General features: G+C 39.9%; 1 protein-coding gene across 6 annotated transcripts in view; it reads right to left on the bottom strand.

Annotated features, from left to right (window-relative positions):
• SEMA5A (semaphorin 5A) overlaps positions 1-20,853 on the bottom strand; it is a 322,127-nt gene that overhangs the window by 23,648 nt on the left and 277,626 nt on the right. For all 6 annotated transcript variants that reach the window (XM_048312054.1, XM_048312077.1, XM_048312047.1 and 3 more), the window contains 2 exons: positions 13,232-13,457; positions 1,367-1,585 (listed from right to left, as the gene is read on the bottom strand). In XM_048312054.1, the coding sequence (XP_048168011.1) occupies positions 1,367-1,585; positions 13,232-13,457 (445 nt within the window). The remainder of the gene's footprint in view (positions 1-1,366; positions 1,586-13,231; positions 13,458-20,853) is intronic.

The raw sequence follows: 20,853 nt of genomic DNA, 5'->3' as shown, positions 1-20,853 counted from the left end.
GCAATAAAACTGCAGAGAAATTTGCTTTCAGTGAACAGCCAGAATGCTTAGAGAGCTGCTGGGTTTGCAGGCTGTGTGCCAAAACACATTGCTTAGGTTCAATTCAAGATGGAAACATGCTTTTCAAGAAGCTGTGTCCTCCCAAGAGGGAAGTGTTGTGTTCTGCACAGATCTTCTGCTTAAATTCAGATGCAAAGAATGGACAGTGACTGTTAGAGGGCTTAAAAAGCTTAGGGAAAACACTGCAAAAAGATTGGACAAAATACTCATATTATAAAAACCAACGTATCCATGATTTAGGGAATACAGTTTTAATTTGAAACCATATATGTGTATGTTAATACACATGTATGCTTGACAATAGTGATACACATACATAGTATGTATACTGCCTTAGTAATTCTTCAGGTCCACACTTGAAGAAATGACAAAAGCTTCAAGTCTTCAACAAGAAAATATGCAGCACTGCTATACATAATTAACACAATTAAGGATGTATGACAGCTTATTTCTAAATTTACTTGCTGCTGCTGGAAAGAACTGAGTCTTTCAGTCTTCCTTCCTTCTTCCTCTCTATTGCTTCTTACCTTGAATTCTCTCTTCCTAAACCAATAGAACCTTCTTTTCTTCATGTGTTCTTCTATATCCTTCCCCTTTCTTTTCCCACAAAGCCTCTGCAAAGCTCAAAAGCCCTCCAGTTTGAATGTCTGTTTTATGAAGGGTGAGATGTGACTGAAACCGAGGGGTTTTTTTCCCGCTATGCTGGATACACAACAATGATTTTTAATCCAAAGTAGTTTCTTGAAAATATATATTCTACTTGTAATCCCTTTCATAGAATCGTAAAACAACTTTAAATTAAGGAGAAACTGAAGATTCCAAGAACAATCTTAATGGACTACTTGAATTACCATTCCATTTGGTGATCAGTAGTGAACATTATTTGCTGGCAACTCTACACTTAAAAGCTAACACAGACTTAATGCCAGCAACCACTGTGATGAAAGTGATATTTTGAGTTTAAATAAAGACTAGGCCAGATTTCTCATGTCTTGCCAGAATTCTTATGTCTTTTTTTTCCTGTAAGTTTACATACTAAAATTATATTTTTACAGTCAGTCTCACAAGTGAAAAAGGACATAGCTATTAATAGGGTTGATGATAAATTTATTGACTTCACATGGGAATATTACCAAACCCACTTATATTATAAAGGTAAATTTGAGCTGTAATTGATTTCAGAACCAAAACAAACCCAAAACTCACCAACTAAAACAGAAAAAGAACCCCATATCAAATATTGCAAGATATAATCTTGAGGATGAGCTATTTTATTTTCACTTCTTCCATTTCATTTGAAACTTACCTGGGCAAGGCAAAATGTTGCATTCCTGGTACTCTAGAGATGGGCCAAGGCAAGGAAGTCCCCCATACTTGGGCTCAGGATTGCTGCAGACCCGTTTGCGATTCCGGATACCTCTGCTGCAGTCACGACTGCACTGAGACCACGGAGACCAGGGTGACCAGGCACCATTGATGGTATGAGCAGAGTATCGTCCAGAACGCAAGAAATCCCCTGACAGTCCTAATAAAATAAGGATCAAAAAGGTCATATTGAATGAAAACAGTATCTCACCCCAAAATAAGATTTTCCTCTTCAAATTTACTCCTAGGCTTCTAATAATAAGTAATATGAACAGAAGGATCCTGTCCTTTAGCCTCACAATCCAAACCCTAGTTTCATCTCAAGAATCTCTTCTATAATAGAAACTTCATAATCATTTGCACAGAACTACAGCAAAGAGTTGGATCCAACACTTTAGTTAAAACTTTATGGTTGCATTAACTGAACTAGACAATTTACTCCATCTAATAATGGTAAAAATTATCTCTCTCTTGCACGGGAATTACCATCAGAGAATCTCCAAATATATTACATAGATATTGTTGCCTCTGTTTTACAGGAAGAAGGTAACAAAGAAGACAGGATTGAGCTTCCCATGACCACTCATCGAGCCAGCTGCCCTGTTCCTCCTGCAGGGCTCTGCCCACTTGACCCACCCAGCCTGCCTCTACTGCTGCTGGCTCTGCACAGAGGCTCGGGGTATCCAGTGCACTGCACCTATCCTAGCCATTAGATAGTCCACTAATAATTCCACAAAGTCTAGCAAAACTGCCCTTTTGTAAAGAGCAATGTTTTGCCACTTTAAAAACCAGTTTATTTTCCACCGAGTTGAAGTGCTCTAAACCACATATGAGCTATGGAAATCAGCCTTTTGGACACATGCACACACACACCCCACAGATTATTCCTTTTTAAAATAAACATCTGGCAAGTGGAAAATGTATTTTCTAAGTAAGTTTAGGACAGAGAAAATGCATTAGATTAAACAGCAATGGATGATGTCTGCTGTTTATCAGTGAGAAGGGACACACAGATCTTGTTCACAACACACAGACAATAGACCTGGATACAGCCCTGGGTGAAGTTCTAATAACCTGCAGTTCATGAGTATCTCTGTTGCTTTTGGGCTTGGTCCTGCATGGGAAAAGACTCCCTCCACTGTACTAAGCACAACACTGGAATCACTCTTGAGCTGTAGCCTTACCTCTAAGGATCACTAAGTATCTCCACCAACACTACAGGGATTTCCTACTGCTGCCAAAGCAGTTCACCTTTCCCATTGAAAACTCTATGATCAATGGAACAATAATTGCTGTTTTTATTAGAGGTCCTTATTTAAGTAGCTGTGATGAGAGAAGGTCCTGTGAATGGCACTTCAGCCAGCAGAGGATGTGGCTGGCTCTCTGTGATAGAGCTTCAGTATTGCCAGCATAAGTACAGATGAGCTGTACCATTAACAGTGGAGAAATGCAGGGTATTGTTTGCAGCTCTAACTGCAGCACGTCTGTTCTTAAGAAACTGTTTTGTGCCCTGCCCACAGCCATAGGCCCTGTAGGAGTATGGAATGGAGATAAAGAAACAGAAGAACAATGCCATGAAAACAGACAGAAATAATACCATGAAGAGTCTGCCCAACAGTCGTCCTGGAAAGAACAAGATCAGTATTCTGCATAACCATGATGGAGGAGCCTCTTATTCGCAGTGTCCACCCTATTTTTACCTGTGATTATGGCATTAGTAACACTGCTTAACTCCTTCCCCAAGAAATACATTCACAATCATCCCAAAGTAGATGAGGGTTTGCATATTTTTATTCAACTCTTGATAACTTGCAATAGTGGAATGATGATGCATTGACACAGAAATACTGGTAATAAGAAACTGCTGAAATTAGTAAGAAAACAGCAGAACTGCAATATAAAAATGACTAAAAATGGATAAAACCTTCCAGGAATTATAGAGGGTAACTATTTCTCTCCTGCTGAGCCAGACTCTATTACACAGATATTAAAAGCAGCATTTCAGAAAACATGACATACATTCAAATGCAAAAAAGGGAGCAAGTACAGAGAAATAGAATGTGATTTATGAATACAGGTCCACTTTCCTTCTTTTAAGACCCTTTTTTTGCAATTTTGTATCACTCTGGTCATGGAAATGCTCAGCTTATGTACACAATGAGCTGTAAGAGCAAATAGTATATTTTACACCAGAATTCTAAATTAAGTTATTAAATTAAGAGCAATGCAAACAATGAAAAAAGTATTAATCAGACCAGACTGCCATTCATTCCATTCATAAATCACTGCAGGGTGTACCACTTCGTAACCATACTAGGGTATTTTGAAGGTATCTTTGCAGCATACGTGTAGCTTTTTAAGTCCTAAGGAAAATGTGTGACCTTATCTGACATTATGGTATTAGATTTCTTGTGATTTAAATTGGGGACTGGGGAGTGGAATCGTCTAAGCAAAAGCTCTGAGGTAGTTTAGCTCTAAAAGAGAAAAATATTACAAAAAATCTTTTCAGCGTGGAGTTTGGTCTGCAGCAAGTGCTCCCCTGAGTTTTCTTCTTTCCAAAGCATTAAAAAATTTATTATAAGGACCAGTCTTTCCACAGTTTTACAGTAATTAATACAGTGTTCATAAATGGGCTTTTAGGATTTTCTCTTCAGACAGAAACTACGCAGTAAAAAATTAACATTATGCCATTAACAGCATGAAAAGTGACAAGATCAGTTTGCATTCTGGAAATACTGTTCTATAAATTCCTTGAACAACATTATAGACTTCTACAAGGAGGGGACAAGGTGTACAGATGAGGGGAGAACAGTGGATATTACTTATCTCAACTTTAGCATGGGTTTTACCACTGACTCCCATAACTTCCTGCTAGACAAGTCAAAAAAGTATGAGCTAGATAACTGGACAGTGCAATGCATTGAAAACTGTCTGAGCAACCAGGCCCAGAGGACAGTGATCAGTCATTAAGAGGCCAGCTGCAGAAAAGTCACAAGGTTCAATCCTGCTTAACACCATCATTAATGACCTGGACAAATTTGCCTTGCCTGGGAAGAGTGGCTGATAAACCAAAGGGTCGTGTCACACTTTGACAAGGCAGGGAGAAACCTCATGGAGTTCAACTAGGGAAAATGCAAAGTCTTGAACCTAGAGAGGAACAACCCCATGCAACCACACTTCGAGGCCAATGACCTAGAAAGCAGAGAAAGGTCTTGGGGTCTTGGAGGACAAAAAGCTGAATGTGAGCCAGCAGTGCGCCCTTGTGGAAAAGAAGGGGCTTGGGTTACATTGGGAAGAGTTTTTCCAGTATGTCAAGGCAGAATCCTTCCCCTCACCTCAGCACTGGTAGAGAGCCCATCTAGAGTGCTGGCCCCAGTTCTGGGTTCCTGAGTCCTTCAGGTGACAAGTCCTGTTTATTGACTGAGGTGGCAGAGGAGATGAGTGACAATGCAAAATTAATCAAAAGATTGTATTTTAGAATTTGTTCAAGCAAAACTTCTTCAGAAAGTAAGTGTATATACAGAACCAAGTCCTAGCCTTATCACAGTTTACATCAAATTTGATGGGAGAAGGCAAAAATAGAAAAGTATTGCAATCTTTCAGAGCAAGTGGCACAAAACTGAAAACTCCAACTTTTCTCATTAAACTGTGGTTTTCTTGCCACTTCTGTTTGCAGTTTGGGCCACTTTCAGATTGCTCTACATCCACCTCCAGGGACAGAAACCAGATTGTGCCACCCAACAAAACCCCACATTAAGCTGTTTTTCTCAGCTTACTGCACCCAAGATAAAAATACACAGCCAAACCAGGATGCAAGGGCCAATGCCCTTGGCATGGTAGCAGCAAAAGTCTAGTTGCCAAAACACATCCCCCTTATTTAAAGCCCATCTACAGAAACAGTTGTAAAATCTGCAAGGAGAATGATCGGTCATTGTTGGGGTCCCTCCCCTGCCGTGTAGCCCTGGGAGAGGGGCCCTGAGGGCACAGACACGGGGCTTCCCTGTCCCTGCTCAGCCTCGTTCCCATTGGTTGGTTTGTGTTCCCTGCGCGGGCAGAAGGACCCTTGGTCCCGTGACTGGAACAGTTCCTCAGCAGAGCTCCGGCCATGCGGCTGGAGAAATAAACATCTCTGAAACATCTAGCAAGAATCTGTCTGTCCATATATATTTCCTTTCCACGGGACTCCTGGTTTGATATATGCGTGTTGCAGGATCCCCACTGCAACAAATGGTGGTGAATTGTGAGCAGAACGATCCCCGATCCCTAAGCGACTGATTTGTGTGAGTAAACCCTGGAAACTTTGGATTCCTCTTCTTGGTTTTGCTTTGCTATTCCATATCTAAACTATGGAGGAACCGTGGGAAGACTCTTGGCTCTCAGAGCCGCATATGGACATTTATCTTAAACTTAAAATGATTCTTGAACAACGATTTGTAAATTTTAGCTTGATTCAAGCTCAAAAAGAACTGAAACACTTCCTGGCATGGTTGTTTAAGAACTTTTTCTATGTTTCTTGGGATTTAATTCTTACCAAGGGCTTTTGGAAAACCGTTTGGACACAGTTAATACTGGAGTCAAAATATATGCCGATGGAAGAATATTTTCGTGAATATTATTTAGTTACCAAGACTGTTGAGCAATGTCAGCTGTGTCCTGGCGAAGGGAAGCCTGGCGCAGGGACCGTGCGGCCCAGGCCACGTGCGCCGAGCGTTCTGCGAGCAGCAGCGAGGCAGTTCCCGCGTGCGGGCAGAGCCACGCGAGCCGCAGTGTCGGTGGCGGAGCGAGGCGCGGCGGGACCCGGCGGTGCCTGCCCGGCCCTGTGCAGTGCGTGGTGGAGCGAGCCCCGGGAACGCCCGGCCGAGAGGGGCGGCGCGCGGGCGGCGGCTGGCGGCGGTGGCGGTGGAACGGAGCCGCGCCCGGCCGAGACGCGCGCTGGAGCAGGGCGCGGGGGGGTCATCGCTCGGGGGCCCGGCCGAGACGTGGGTGCAGCGCCCGGCAGCGGCAGCGAAGCTGCGACCAGAGGAGGCGACGCACGGAGAACTGAGCGGCGCGGCCCGGCCCGGCCCGCGCGGCCCCGAACGCGACCCCGGGAAGAGCGCGCAGGCACCAGCAGCCCCGACAATTCCAACACGGGAGCGACAGAAGGAGAGAGCAAAGACGCAGCGAGACAGAAAACAGCAGCCACTCGGAAAAAGGAAAAGATCATAGTAACTAAGACCTTAGGGATAGTAAAATGGTATAATGTTAAGCAAAATTATGGTTTTATAACAAGGTGTGACAACCAGCAAGACATATTCGTGCATAGAACTGCTATTAAAAAGAATAACCCTGAAAAATGCATCCCAAGCTTGGGAGATGGAGAGGTGGTGGAATTTAATATTGTACTAGGGAGAAAAGGGTTACAAGCATCGCAGGTCACTGGGCCTGATGGTGTTCCTGTAAAAGGCAGTATATATGCAAAAAATCGTAGTCATGTTAGACAGTATCTCCATTGTAAGCCCCCCCTACAGTTTCCCTTTCCTAATCCCACCTTCCCCTTTTACCCTATGTCCTATTACCCCCAGTGTATTCCCAATCCGTTTTTTCATCCATGGTTTCCCTCACAAAACCATGCTTTTGCCAATTGTTTCCCCAAAAATCCCTTTCCAATGCCGAGTGGGGGATGAAAAGGGGGAGGGAAGAAGTTAAACCCTCTCCTGCCTCAGTTTCCCCACAAAGCGTGCCCGGAGAGTCCTGTCTCCCTTCTGTCAGCCCTAAGATGTTCCACAGAATCTGATTGGACATTTAAAGGCTCAGGAGGGTGGCTTGTTTTGTTTTGAAACTGTTCTTGTTATGTTTATCCAGTTGTTTTCATTCTCCTTTTATTAAAATAAAACGGGTGAGGTGTTGGGGTCCCTCCCCTGCCGTGTAGCCCTGGGAGAGGGGCCCTGAGGGCACAGACACGGGGTTTTCCTGTCCCTGCTCAGCCTCGTTCCCATTGGTTGGTTTGTGTTCCCTGCGCGGGCAGAAGGACCCTTGGTCCCGTGACTGGAACAGTTCCTGGGCAGAGCTCCGGCCATGCGGCTGGAGAAATAAACATCTCTGAAACAGCTATCAAGAATCTATCTGTCCATATATATTTCCTTTCCACGGGACTCCTGGTTTGATATATGCGTGTTGCAGGATCCCCACTGCAACAGGTCATAGCATCATCAATAAACTAATGAATAGTTTTCCCAAGACAGAACATCTGTAAGTCAAATTCTGATCCAACCTTTATGACAGATTCATCATTCAAATGTTTTAAACTAACTTGTTCTCAGAAAGCCTAGGACTGCCTTAGAGCCCTGTGAACAACTAGAAGCATGAATTCTGCTCGCAGCTTATCAAGGGCTCATTTTCAGTTGTTCAGAAGTTGTACTCAAGTAATAAACTGCTGCACACAGAGGCTAGAAAAGGGGATTTAAGTACTTGATCCCAGTACAATTTTAAAAAGGCAGCTGTGCTTCTCTAAGGTGGAAAGTTCCATGGGTAGCAGCAAGTACTGCAAAAACTTCAGTAAAAGCAATCACAGTGATTTTGTGGACAAAATAACCATAGACTTCTAAGATCAGGGAAGAGAGAAGATATGAACTGACATCTAAACAGAAAACTTTTCTCTCATTTCAAATACTTCTGCTTTGTTCAGTATCAGTAAAATTACAGAGAAATTAGTACTGCTTTGCTGGTGATTTACTTATTCCATAATGCAGATATAACTGAAAACAGTTGCCCAAGTAATTTACATAATTCTGATATAAACCAAGATGATTCAATGATTTCTAAGTAAATTTTTAGAACTTTTTGGTTGAATTGAAATAGCTTCATAAATACACAAGAAATTAATCCTGTTTGGAGACATGCTAACATGAAAGTCACCTGCCCTGACTAGCACAGGAGAAAAAATCTGCCTTTGCAAAAGCCTGTGATGAGAGCTTGGTTGGCCTGATTCTGCTTGAAAACTGCAACATACTCAGCCAAGTTGAATTAATTTGCCTTAAAAGTGAGGCTGTATTAAAGCACATAGATTAATAATAATTCCATAGTCTAGCCTGTAGCTAAGTAATACAGCTCTAAGTAAGAGAGAAGTAGCTGTGACACCTGATAAATTATATTACTTGACTGATTTATGACTTATGTCCTCCAGTTCCAACCTAACAAAGAAAATTCAATTATCCAAGCAGTCTAGGTTCATGACTTTAGGAAAAGATGATCTGAAGCCAAAATTCAAGTATCCTGAATCACTTCTAAATGACAGCCTGAAACACTGCTTGAAGTGCAGAGGTAACAAGGATAAGCAAAGATTGTTTCAGCATTGTCACTCTCTGAAGATAGTCCGCAAGTTATTTGACCGTATTATTGAAGCATAAAACTTGCATAAATTCAGGCCTAAATATCCAAAACTTATAAAAACTTTATAAACCTACAAAACACAGTAAAATTGAAATAGTAAAATGTAATGGCAAACACTAATGCAATGCAAAGATGCCCTATTTAAAAAACCCAAAGAGTATGCAGATGGAGGACGTCATGTTAGCATGAGAATCTTATTTCTTGTACCTAGCTTTTCTGTGCTTAAGTATTTAACCCCGAAGTTCCACTGAGTTGTACTTTGTCAATCAAACTTGAATTTGTCATCAGATTCAGTTCTAACTTCCAGAATTCATTTTGTTCTTACTCAGAATACCAAATCTTAGCTTCAATACAACAGTGTAAGAGATATCATCTCAACACATACTCCTCCTGACTACAGGACATTCCTGATTATCAGCACATTCTATTCTGTAATGAATTCTGAATGCACTCTAGATTTCCTGTGGGTAACACAAGGAAAGATTTAATCAAACTTTTCACAAGAGATCATAACCACTAGAAGAGTAATTCAGACAAAATCACATCCTTCCTTCAAAAAAAACTATTATTTTGAAGTTTGAGATAGAGGAAGCAGCAACAACTAGGAATCTAGGTGCAGATTTCCAGGTGACTGGGATAAAAAAAGAAGCAAACAAAAGACTCTTTAAGACTGAGATGACTAAAATTAGAAGTATTGCCTTTGTTTAATGGCCTTCAGAAGGCATTTTGGAAGCTAACCTGGTCTAACTCTGGCCATGTCAAAGTCAAGTGTCTTGTCTGAGCCCACCATTGCTGTTTGCATTGTACTCCATGCAAAGAAGGCAGTATCTCCGGAGGGTGAATTGTGCCCATTGTATCAGATGCTTATCTTCAATGGATCCCTAGTTCCTCAGGGTGCTAAAGCTCTCTCTGCAGACTACTATGGAGTCTAGACTTTGGTAAGATAAATTCAACCTAGAAAAACCAGGCAACCCCATACCTTGCAAAATATTTATCCCTGGATTAAAAAATTATGTTTTGAATGAAATTATTACTGTTTATATATGAGATAACCTTACAGAGAGCCAGCATGTTTCCTGTAGACGTTTAATATGTTTCATAAGCACCCATGAAAGTCTAGGGTATTGTAATTTCTATATTCTAAATGCTGGATTGTACAGACAGTGCATTAAGACATACAACAATGTACACAACCTCTTTCAGTTTATTTGATATAGCTGTCTCTTTCCTATCTGAGCACTATGAAAACGCAGAGACAGGGACAAAGATTTATTTTTTTTTCCTCTTAATCAAACTTCAAATCAGAAAAGCATGAACACGGTCTGCAAATGCTACTGCTTACTTGATTGAGATAGAAATCTTACCACACTCAGGAGGAGTCTAGTGGGTTTCTGGCAAGAAGTTCTATCTCTAAGCTCAGACTGCAAAGAAAGTTTGCTTTGCTAGCATCTGACAGTGAAACATGATTCTGTTTAACACAGCATGACTATAGTTGCACAGTGGGATATTATAGTCAATGAGAAAATTTCTAACAAATGGCTCCTATCTGCAAGGAACAGAGAACTGATCTCTGCAGAACACATCTTTGGTAATGAGGTATGCCAAGCATTCTGTACCAGAATTAATCTTTCTGTAAAAGCCATGCTACAATTCAACATGGAGATAATGAAAAGAATGTTTCACAGCATCCAGGCTCTGGTCAGGTGGAAGGAAGTTAGGATGTTTTCTTGCTATCTAGCCAGAAATGGTGTCTGCCACAATTCATGGTTTCTCATTCTCATGGCTACTCTACATGACTCTTATTCATGTATTTTCTTCCAATGAAACCAAGGAGCAGTAGATTGGTGGTGCGTTGGCCCACATCTAAACCTGGGAGCAGGCAAGTGCTCCTGGATCCTGCAGTTTGGAGGCAGTCAGCAAGTTTCACCTCATCAGCAAATCAAAATTATTCCCCCCTCACCCCTCCCTCAGCAAATGTTCCACTCCATACTGTTCTGACGTCCATAACCAGAAAATGACTAAGCAAACCGTCTCAAAATAAAATGTGCTATTTTCACCAGCAGTGCATTGGTTAATGCAGCCACTTGGAGCACCGAACGAGTTTCATCTTTCATTACAGAATAATTAAAGTCTCACTGGCCAAAAAAGAATCAAAGAATGAGTGCAAATTAATGACAAAGCTATAAGGGCACTCACTAAGAAGAACAGACTGATGTATAATAGTTTCTGCCCCGTCAAGTACTCAATAAAAAGTACTTAAATATTCAGTAGTTTTGGGATTAGTCAGCAAAAATCCTTCACCCAGATGAATATTTCTATTACTATGCAACAGGACTGGGGTCATGCACATTGCTCCAATGATGAATTATTTCCAAATGAATCAAAGGAGCAGCTTCAGCAAGATGCAACAAGAAAAAGTACAATGCCAGGAAATTCAGGAGTATTATGTTCAAGTGCAAAGAAAAAAATCTTCAAGCTAATCAGGCAAAGAATGCACCTAAACCATCATCCCCACCCCTGCCACTTGCACACTGAAAAAATGCTTTATTTTAAAAATTGTAGGGTCTGTTACTTCTGCCTACATTCTGTAGGAGTCAGCTTATGCATCCAGCTCCAGGAGATGTCTTATGATCATGACTTCAGAGCTGAGAGAGGTGTCTCCATGCCAAGTTTAATTTTTTTTCAGCAATGTGATCTATAACCCTTGCACTGGTTTGCCTTACTGATCTCCTCTCTTATGTCATGCGTTGGCTTTTGTATACTCCTTTCTTACGTGCTGCCATCTCAGCTGTCAGACCAGATTATACCTAGACTCTCCTGTAGCTCTACTTCTACTTGTTGTGATAACTTTCCCGCATCTGCACTCCCTGGTGGGAAAAATATTCCCTTTCTCATTTAATCTCATGAAATTTTAAAAACATGTCATCAATGCTGAAGTGCTGGCAGAGTGCAAAAAGAGCACCACCACCCTGAATTCTCATTAAGGACAAGAGAGACAGGTCATACACCAATCCTAGCAGAGCAAAGTCTTTGCTCAAAACTAGTTTGAAATTTAGTATGGATGAAAACAGAATAGAAGAAACACTTGCGTCAAGAGCTGCTCCATGTCAATATCTGCCTTGCTATCCAGACCTAAAAAAAATCCCCAACATTTGACACTGTAGATTATCTGAAATGGGAATGACGCAGAGCACAAAACTAAGTCTTATCTGGAGTACCATGGGTTTTGTTTTATTTCACACAGTTCACTACTATATATTTCTTAAAAAAATTACTAACATCCTGCCCCCTCCAAAGAGACACAGATGCCAAGTGAAACAATAAAGGTTTTGTACAGGATGAAGGGCGGGGGCAGGCAGGATGGAAGTTTCTAGCATATCATCACAGAAACCAAATCTGCAGCCTCCCCTGCTTCCAAAACCTCAACATGCAAACCCAGTACAGGCAGGAGTTTAACACTGACTTTCACAATAGGTGGTCTGTCTGAAAAATATTGAGAATTAGGAAGTCCAAGGACTTAAAAACTGTCCTCTCTTTGTGGTCTGAGATAAGCCAAATGCCTTGAGTGACACAATTTTTTTTTCAGCTAACCTGGATCTTGTGAAGATACAAAAGACTATGCAAATGGAAAACGGGCCTATAAATACTAAAATATAATAACCAGAAATCAGTACTTTTTTAGATTGTATGACTAAAATATAATTAAAAAGATACACTGATAATTAAAACTGGATAATCAATGAAATGCCTTAATAAAATTAGAATGAGTGCCGGAATTTCTCCTAGTTTTGATTTTTTTATACATATACAAAACTATGTATTACTGATAGGAAAATAAGAGTATTCTGAAACAAAATAATTCCAATTTAAAGTCATCTAAACCTGAAAAGATTTTGAAGGAGTTTGGTTTTTGATCTCAGAAATAAACAGAATTTTAAATTACTAGCAAAAGCACAACATAAACTTTTATAACAGAAATTACCCAGTACATAAGCTCCTTATTTATTTAAACACCTGCATGAATCTTACGGTTGTTACTTTCAAATTACTGAGCAAAAGTTCTTAGAATATTCCATACTCTAGCAAGATGTTCCAGAAATATGTTAATGTTCCACAAATTCACCCCTAGTAAAAGCTTGGGGGAGTATAAGGAGGTAACAGAAACTTCCAAGAATAGGATTATTGTAAAGAGTATTAAAATAACCTGGCAAATCTCATAACTGGTGGTGAAAGACACTTGCTTAGTCTGAATCATGACTCTACATCCAGAAGAAATACAGGCTGGGTTCCCTACTGGGATCACTATGCCCTCCTTTTCATTATCACCTCTGTTACACACAACACCAGCAAGCAGAAACTTCCAGTCTGTGCTGAAAATGGAACTGCAGGCATGTCACTAGCAGGGGGCATGGTGAGCCTGTCCCGCTTTGCTCACCATCTGTCAGGCATCCGCTGGTGCCATCGCTGGAGCAGTAGCGCATCTCGATGCGCTGCCGTCCCACCTCCAGCAGGTTTGGGTCAGGCAAGCGCGCCTTGCAGGTATATCGGAAACGCTGCTCGTAGTGACCTCCGTTGTCTGAAATGTTCACTGGGGTCCAGGGGGTCCAAGGAGTTGTCTTTTTTAACTCTGGGCAGGCGTTGGTGTTACAAGGCTGATATTCCTGAAAGAAAAAGGTCATAATAAACATAATCATCAAATATGACCTTAGAAACACTCCAGAAACACTCAGACAAAAAGACAACCATTTAAAAAAAGCCTCTGATATCTTTCCAGCTTTTCCAATAGCATTGATCATCAATGAACTTTTAACTTGAAAGTGTTTTTTCAGCTTCTGTGCAAGCACAGTACCACACTGCTTAAAGCAATAATATACCAGTAAAATTTGATCTATCGCATCCATAGAAACAGTCAATCGGACACTCTAAGTACCACAACAAAGCATATCCTTCATAAATTATTAGTCCCAAGTTAGGCGAAGCTAAATATGCTAAAGTTTTTAATTAAGAAAAATTCTGATAAACTGCACATACATGACACAAATCAGTAAATTAGTGGCATATGAATAAGCAAGCCACTGTCCATTTTGTATATTGCTTACATACTTCAAAAAGGACAACAGACAAAATATGTTTTCTATTACAGATTCTGGCTCCCTGAGGTGCATGTTACTCATAGCTCCAGAACTGCTAAACCTATCTTCAGAAGCAAATTCTCTGTGGAGTGATATGCGCTAAAAGGAAGATGATATCTAAGAAACTAATGCAGAATTGCCAGTATTCTTAACAAACTCAGACTTGTCAGTATTCTCAAGCCCTACAATGTATGTCTTCTGATGAATGTCATCAAGATCTGTAGATCCTGCCTATTCATTTTCCACAACAAAATATACGCCATCTGATGCAAATGCTTCGTAAAAAATGTGGTTAAAATAAACAACCACTGAATATCAGAATAAATACCCACTGATCAAAAGAAATAGGCATCAGAGGGAAAACTTGAAAATTTTCTCTCTACCTCTTGCCTGTTATAGAGAGGGAAACTCAGCAGAAAGTACTTTCTGAAAAGGAGCCTACTAAAGTTTGTAATTCCACTAAATGCTAAAAAAAAAAGGAAACAATAGAAATAATGGTGTTATCATATAGTACAACCTCCTTCTTCCATAACCTCTACCCCAGTTGATACCACCATGTTCTAACAAGCAATAGATTACCTACTCCTCTCTTTCCCATGGTGATAATAGCCTTTTTATCTCATACTTTCCTCAGCCCACTACCTCTTCTCATAGTCTAACTTAGGAACATACACAATTAGGTTTAGAGCAATTGCTTTCAACCCATATATTGGTTTAAAGGCTGTGTTGCTATTTCAGACCTAAAATAAGCTTATTGTCTGAAAGCCTCTCTAATTTTTTCATCTGTTAGAGCTGGATAAAAAATTCCCCAGAAATCCCTGCCCCACTAACACAGTGATGCACCAGACAACCCACCATCATGCTCAAGAGTCTCAAGTTCTGAGGCCACAGGGACTTGTGACAACCTTGTGTTTTCACAGTTTTGTGGTACTTCATAAATAAAGACTCTTGGCCCAAAGGCTTCTGCTGGACTACTCTTGTTCCCTCCTCAAGGCTGTGCAAAGTCCCTTCCCACCTTAACATCTGTTGATCACTACTGTGGTGACCACAAGTCATACTCAGACACCATTTAGGAAAGAGGATCAACATTTCTGGGATGTGAGTTTCAGCCTTGTCTGGTTTCTGGTGCAGAAGACAGCAAAGAACAAGCAAACTAGCTGGTCCTGGTACAGCAGGGGAAGTAATTTCTCCATGACCCCTCAGGAGTCAACTGTTTAAATCAGGTATGTTTTAGACTTAGGAGAGAGCATGTATGACTGTTCTCCTTGCAGCACATAAACTGTAAAAAAAGAAATCATAAAATTAACAGATGCTAGCCACAGCCAGAACTACCCTGCTTGCTATCTGATCTGGCTACCCACCTTCAAAGTGCAGTACCTCCAGTGACTGGATTACAGTGCATCTTTTACCAAGAGCACTCTGCTTTTCTATCTCCTTTTTTTTTTTTTTTTTAAGACATCTAGTACTGATGAATCTATCACCTCCCCAGCTCAGCTGATCCACTAATTGGTAATCCTCAAAGCTAACAAATTGCAAGTTAATATGAGGCTGCATTTTCCCCTTAATATTATTTTCCAATCACTGAATTTCGCTAGGCCTTTATCAATGATGCTGAAAGTGTTTCTTGTCCCAAACCTACAAAAAATTTTTTCATGCCCAAATACCCATACATAATAATAAACTAAGCTTAACTTGTTAAACCTACAAAGGATTTGAAACCTGATCTCCAGGTCCTGTGCACTCCAATGTCTTCCATTTGTCCTATTTCCTTATTTTTCCTAGGACTGGACACCAAAATTTGCCTTGGCATCCCAGAAGAAGTCTTATCTATACAGCATGCAATGGCAATCATCATCCCATTTGCCTGAGAGTCTGACTTTAATTTGTATATTATTGCATTAGTGCTTCTTCCTTCCATAACATTGTACAAAGAATCTAAGTAGACTCAATTATCTTTAATAACCTGTCCTTTTCTAAATCACAGCTTAACAGCTACCTATAGTTTTTTATCCCACACAAGAGGCTGGTAGTATCTGGCAATATTAAAATATGTTTTATTAGCTTCTGCAATTATCTAACATACTATTTACTACCTCACCAATCTCTGTCATGCTCAAGCTTTACTGAAAATGTCTTATATCACTGTCTAGACTGTTGATAAAAATGTTAAGTGCTATTGACCCAACAACTGATTCCAGGCAGACTCTGCTAGACACATCCCAGTAATTGATATCTGCCCATTGACATCACATTTTTCAATTTGTCAGTGAACCAGCTTTTAATCCATTTAACATTTGTCACATATTTCAGTTTTCTGAATCAAATTATTTTCTGTTGTAAAGGTAAATGTCTTGGAAGAGGTGATGTGCTGTATTACTTTCAAACACCTTGAAACCCAAACTCTTTTCTATTAGTAAGTAAGCAGGAAAAAAATCAACCAGTATAGTAGCTACTACAATGTTTATTTCAATATAGTCACAATGGTCTAAAAGTTTCAGTTCTTCATTTGCTATTGCTTTTTGTACTGATATTTTTTAGTTGAAACCAAAAGCTGCTAGAAATGTGGGGGCTTTCTTTATTAGACATGGCACAGACAGGTGAGAGTCATGTAAAGCAGAATACGTGAGGTATGTAATGAACCCTTTGTCAAATAAATATAGCTAGTAGAGAAAGAAGTTAATTTAGTGGCAATGTATTAATGTTGCTTTGCTAACTCACTTCTGAGATGAACACGTCAGCTCCCTTGCTTCTAGAAAGACAGACTATCAGTGTTCAGTGTGCTCCAGGATGTGTAGTCCCTTCCTACACCCTGACAGAGAGCATTCTCCTATGCTGTTACACGAGCCAGAAACAAAGATGTTCCTGAAGAGTGTCTGTGGAGACCATTTGTTAGTTTTTCCTTTCTTCTAGCTTGCTGCATAGCTTATATGAAAGTCTGACTGCTGTCATGCTTGTCTATTCAACCACTGGATAATGACCACGAAACAAACAAATAACGAGGGGAAACAAAAGTACATGTAGTTTAACTGGAGAATATTTACAGCAGTAAATAATCTCTCTGTGAGACCATTCAGAGGACTGTGGCCAGAATAGACGACTCCTTGGAGTTCTGGCACTAACAATGGCCTGGCAGAGCCCACTGGCTCCTCTCACAAATAGTGAGTGCAGCATTGCTCTATTGACTACCACGTCTGCCATGGAGGAGTTGAAAACTGCACAGTGCTTGTTCAGATCATCGATGTGATCTGATGCTGAAAAATCTGGTATAAGCAGAACAATGAACTTGCTCTGGATAGCCTCAGACTTGGAAGTATGGAAAGGGGGAGAGAAAAGGCATAGTTCAGATTACACATGGATATATTAAGTGCTGCTAGCATGAAAACATAGTTTGATGGGAAAGATTTGACAGGGAAGAGACAGAGAATATGGAAACTGATACCTCTGCTTGGATTATCCTCCCCTTATCACCTTGTCCAATGCTTGAACAATTCACCCAAGAGGGATTTCAAGAATGTGGCTCTCTCTCCAAAACAATTCTATCAGCTAGAATCATGGGCACATTAATCAAGTAACCACATATAAGTCTCAAATGAATAAAAGTCCCAGATGAAACACTGAGGTCTCATCTCAGTGGTAAGACAGAGCTAGAAAAGCAGTGAAGCATTCTGCTTTGATAGCGCTGCTGAGAGGAACTGAGACAGCAGCTGCTAAATTCCACCTCCAATGTTCCACATGGACTGAACAGAGAGATGAGGTCAAGCTCTCCTGGGAGATTCTCTAGATACCCCGAGAAATACTTCAGGGGCTCAAGTGATGGCTTATCCACATTAATCCTTAGGGTATGCTTGTGGACTCAGAGCAATAATTACTTGAGGCCATTTACAGAATCAAAAAATATCATTGCAATAGTTCAAGCTTAACCACATTCTCAAAGTTCTCTTTGCAAGTTGTTCCAGAACTTGTGGTCTAATTCACCGTATTATCTACACGTGAAGTGCAATTTCTTTCATGTAAACCAGAATTCAGATAGAGACTTCTATTCCCATTTATATTGTATTTTTATATTATGGAGGTATTTCTCCTAACAAACTCTTTATTTCTTTGATGTATACAGTATGTATATGTGGAAGGCACTTCTTTAGTTCTCATCCGTGTTTTTCTTTCTCACCTGTTACTGTGACAGACAAAGCAGCTAAATCAGCATTGACAATGAATTTAAATATTTTCAGCCCAAGAGTTATCTTTTATTATTTGCTTTTAATATATTGTATTAGTTCTCAAACATTTTTTTAATCACCAAACAATCCATTGATTAAAAAATACATTTTTGGTTTTTGCTCCATTCATGCTAAACTTCAATTTGACTAGTCCAAAATAATTCTTCAGGTATTGAGACAACAGCAGAAAAGAGTGTCACTGATTCATAAATTGAATGGTGTAGAATATCTGTCACCTGAGACTAGACAGGGCTGTTAGATATCAGAAACTCAGTCTCAGCCATCTCTCAGTCTCTGAGTTTGTCATAGCAATATATAGTTAGAAGAAAGGATAGCTCTCACATGCAAGCAAAACAAAGGCCAAACTGAATGCAACAGTTTTCTAAAACGCCAGAGAAAAACAGTTCCCATGTAGAGGGGGCCTTGTTTGCACGTCAAAACCGAAGTTTCCTGAAGGACTTATACACCCTGTCTCTCTCTAAGAACCAAAAGGTAGATAAAATTTATCTTCCAGTGGTTGAAAAACACACAGAAAAATCACTTACTGAACTTTAAAAAAGAAATGATTACTTTGTTTTTACTACAGAAATGTAAAGACTTGTCTATTTAAAGAAGCATTTTCAAACTAAAACAAACAAAAGACAAGACCCTGATCATATCTCTATTTATTCCACAATTTAAAAAGACAGGTTCTTCAACCAAATACCATTAGACATACTTTAGTTGAGTGTAATTTTGCTGCTACAATACTATTTCGAAAGCATGACAAGAAAGAACACCCAAACCCCAATAATTTCGATCCATTAAACAAAACATCTTCTACCCTGAAAATTTCACAGCTATACTTAGAAAACAAGCCCTAAAAGAATTTCTGAGATCCCCCATTTTATTTTAACCACACTAAGACATGCTAGTTTGTAGGCAGCGTTTTAGCTTCAATTGACATCCATAGGAGGAGTTCTACTGATTCCAGTGGAACTAGGACTCCAGAGACTACTGCTCACTGCAGATACAATCCTGCAGCGATGTATAGTAAGGTTAGGAGGTTGTGCCCAAAATGGGTTTTTAAAAATATTTTGATAGATAGAGGGAGGAAAATAATTTACCCCATGCAAAAAGAACGAGTGTCTTCTGAACCAAAAAGATGTAGGTTTTGGCTGAAAATACTGGCTGCACACAACCTTTTGTTCCAATTTTGTGTATTTTAAAGAAAAGAATTGGAAAAATCTCCATTGGTGTAAAGGCCAATTTAAAAGGAATTAAAGGCTGGATGTGGATCCCTTTTCCATGGAGGAGATCAAGGCCCCATGGACAGATCAGTGGATTAGGGCAGTTCAGGCCTCAAATCCTTCCTATATTCAGTATCACTAATTTTACTTCAATAAGGAAAGCTCCTACTTTCATCACCTCTTCATAAACCCATCAATTTTCAGAGTGAACAAAGCCACTGCTTTCTTCTTATTTTTTTTCTACCAGCCATTTGTAACTCCCTGCTCAAAAGCTACATTTTATGTCAAACTCATCAAACTTTCCTGAAAGAAATTGCTACTACTGAAAATTACTGGTTTGCAGGTAAGTTGCTGCTTAGGAGATTGGCGTCCAGGGGTATTTTCTCCAGTTCATAGTGAGGAATCTTATTGCAAATCCCACCGTGTCTGTGGTTTAGTATGCAGTGTTACAATCTGTCACATAATAAACATGCCTCTTGTTCTAGCAGCTCCACTGTGAGGCAGGAACCTCCAGAAGTGGGGGACGAGAAGATGGGGATGTCACCGCTTGAACCCAGTAAAATTTCAGAAGACCAGAAGGGCCTGTCAGAGGACTAAAGATTCAGTTATTTTTGCCCTGGGTGTTGTCATTTAGACTGCTGCAAAGAAAGGAAGTATAAGATATTACTGACCTGATGAAAACAGAACACACAGGACCATAAATAATCAAGGCCGCAAGGCTGAAGGGATCGTCCACCTAAAAATGACTGCATGGATTTACCAAAACTGACTCAAAAGTGATTTCTATATTGCCACATAGTGAAGCCCTCAACTGCAGTAGGAAAGTCAGGACCAAAATGTGAGCAACATCATGACAAGTAGATGGTGAAATATAAATATCATTAAAGGCAAATTATGTGGTACTTGTAAATGAACCAAAATTAATCTTTTCAGAATTTAAAATCAGCATGTAAGTAGAGCCTTGAAATACATACTTATACATTTAATTATAAAGAGAGGGAATTCAATTTTACCTTTAAAATCAGGAATGTGCCATTTGAAAAGACCAGGAAAAGAGATGTAGCTTCTCTGATCACTCAGTACTTCAGAAGTGGGGAAAAGGAGGCTGTTCAAAATTCCATTTTGGGAGGTATGATCAACCAATGGGAAAAAAGTAAGTTCCTGCAGCTCAAGGAGTTACCACTCAGCTGGGCCATGCTAACGATCTGTGCATGTGGCTTTATTCATTACAAATGCAAATGCAAAGGAAGGAGGATTAAGTCAGATGGAAAATGGGTGATTTATTTTGCTGTAATAACTCAATTGTTTGCAATTAGTTTCAAATACTCTTACTGAGAAGCTTAACATTTTTATGTAGGCTCTATAATTCCTAACAAAAATCTTCTAAATTGCTGAAAGAGTTATTATTAACTTAAAATATATTTTTTTAAACTGATGGAAATCATGGCTATCCAGGTATTTATTAACTGAGAGTAAGAA

This window comes from Corvus hawaiiensis, chromosome 1 (assembly GCF_020740725.1).
Source record: "Corvus hawaiiensis isolate bCorHaw1 chromosome 1, bCorHaw1.pri.cur, whole genome shotgun sequence".
Classification (NCBI taxonomy): domain Eukaryota; kingdom Metazoa; phylum Chordata; class Aves; order Passeriformes; family Corvidae; genus Corvus; species Corvus hawaiiensis.
Note: the sequence above shows the minus strand (reverse complement) of the source record. Positions and strands in the feature narration are given on the sequence as shown.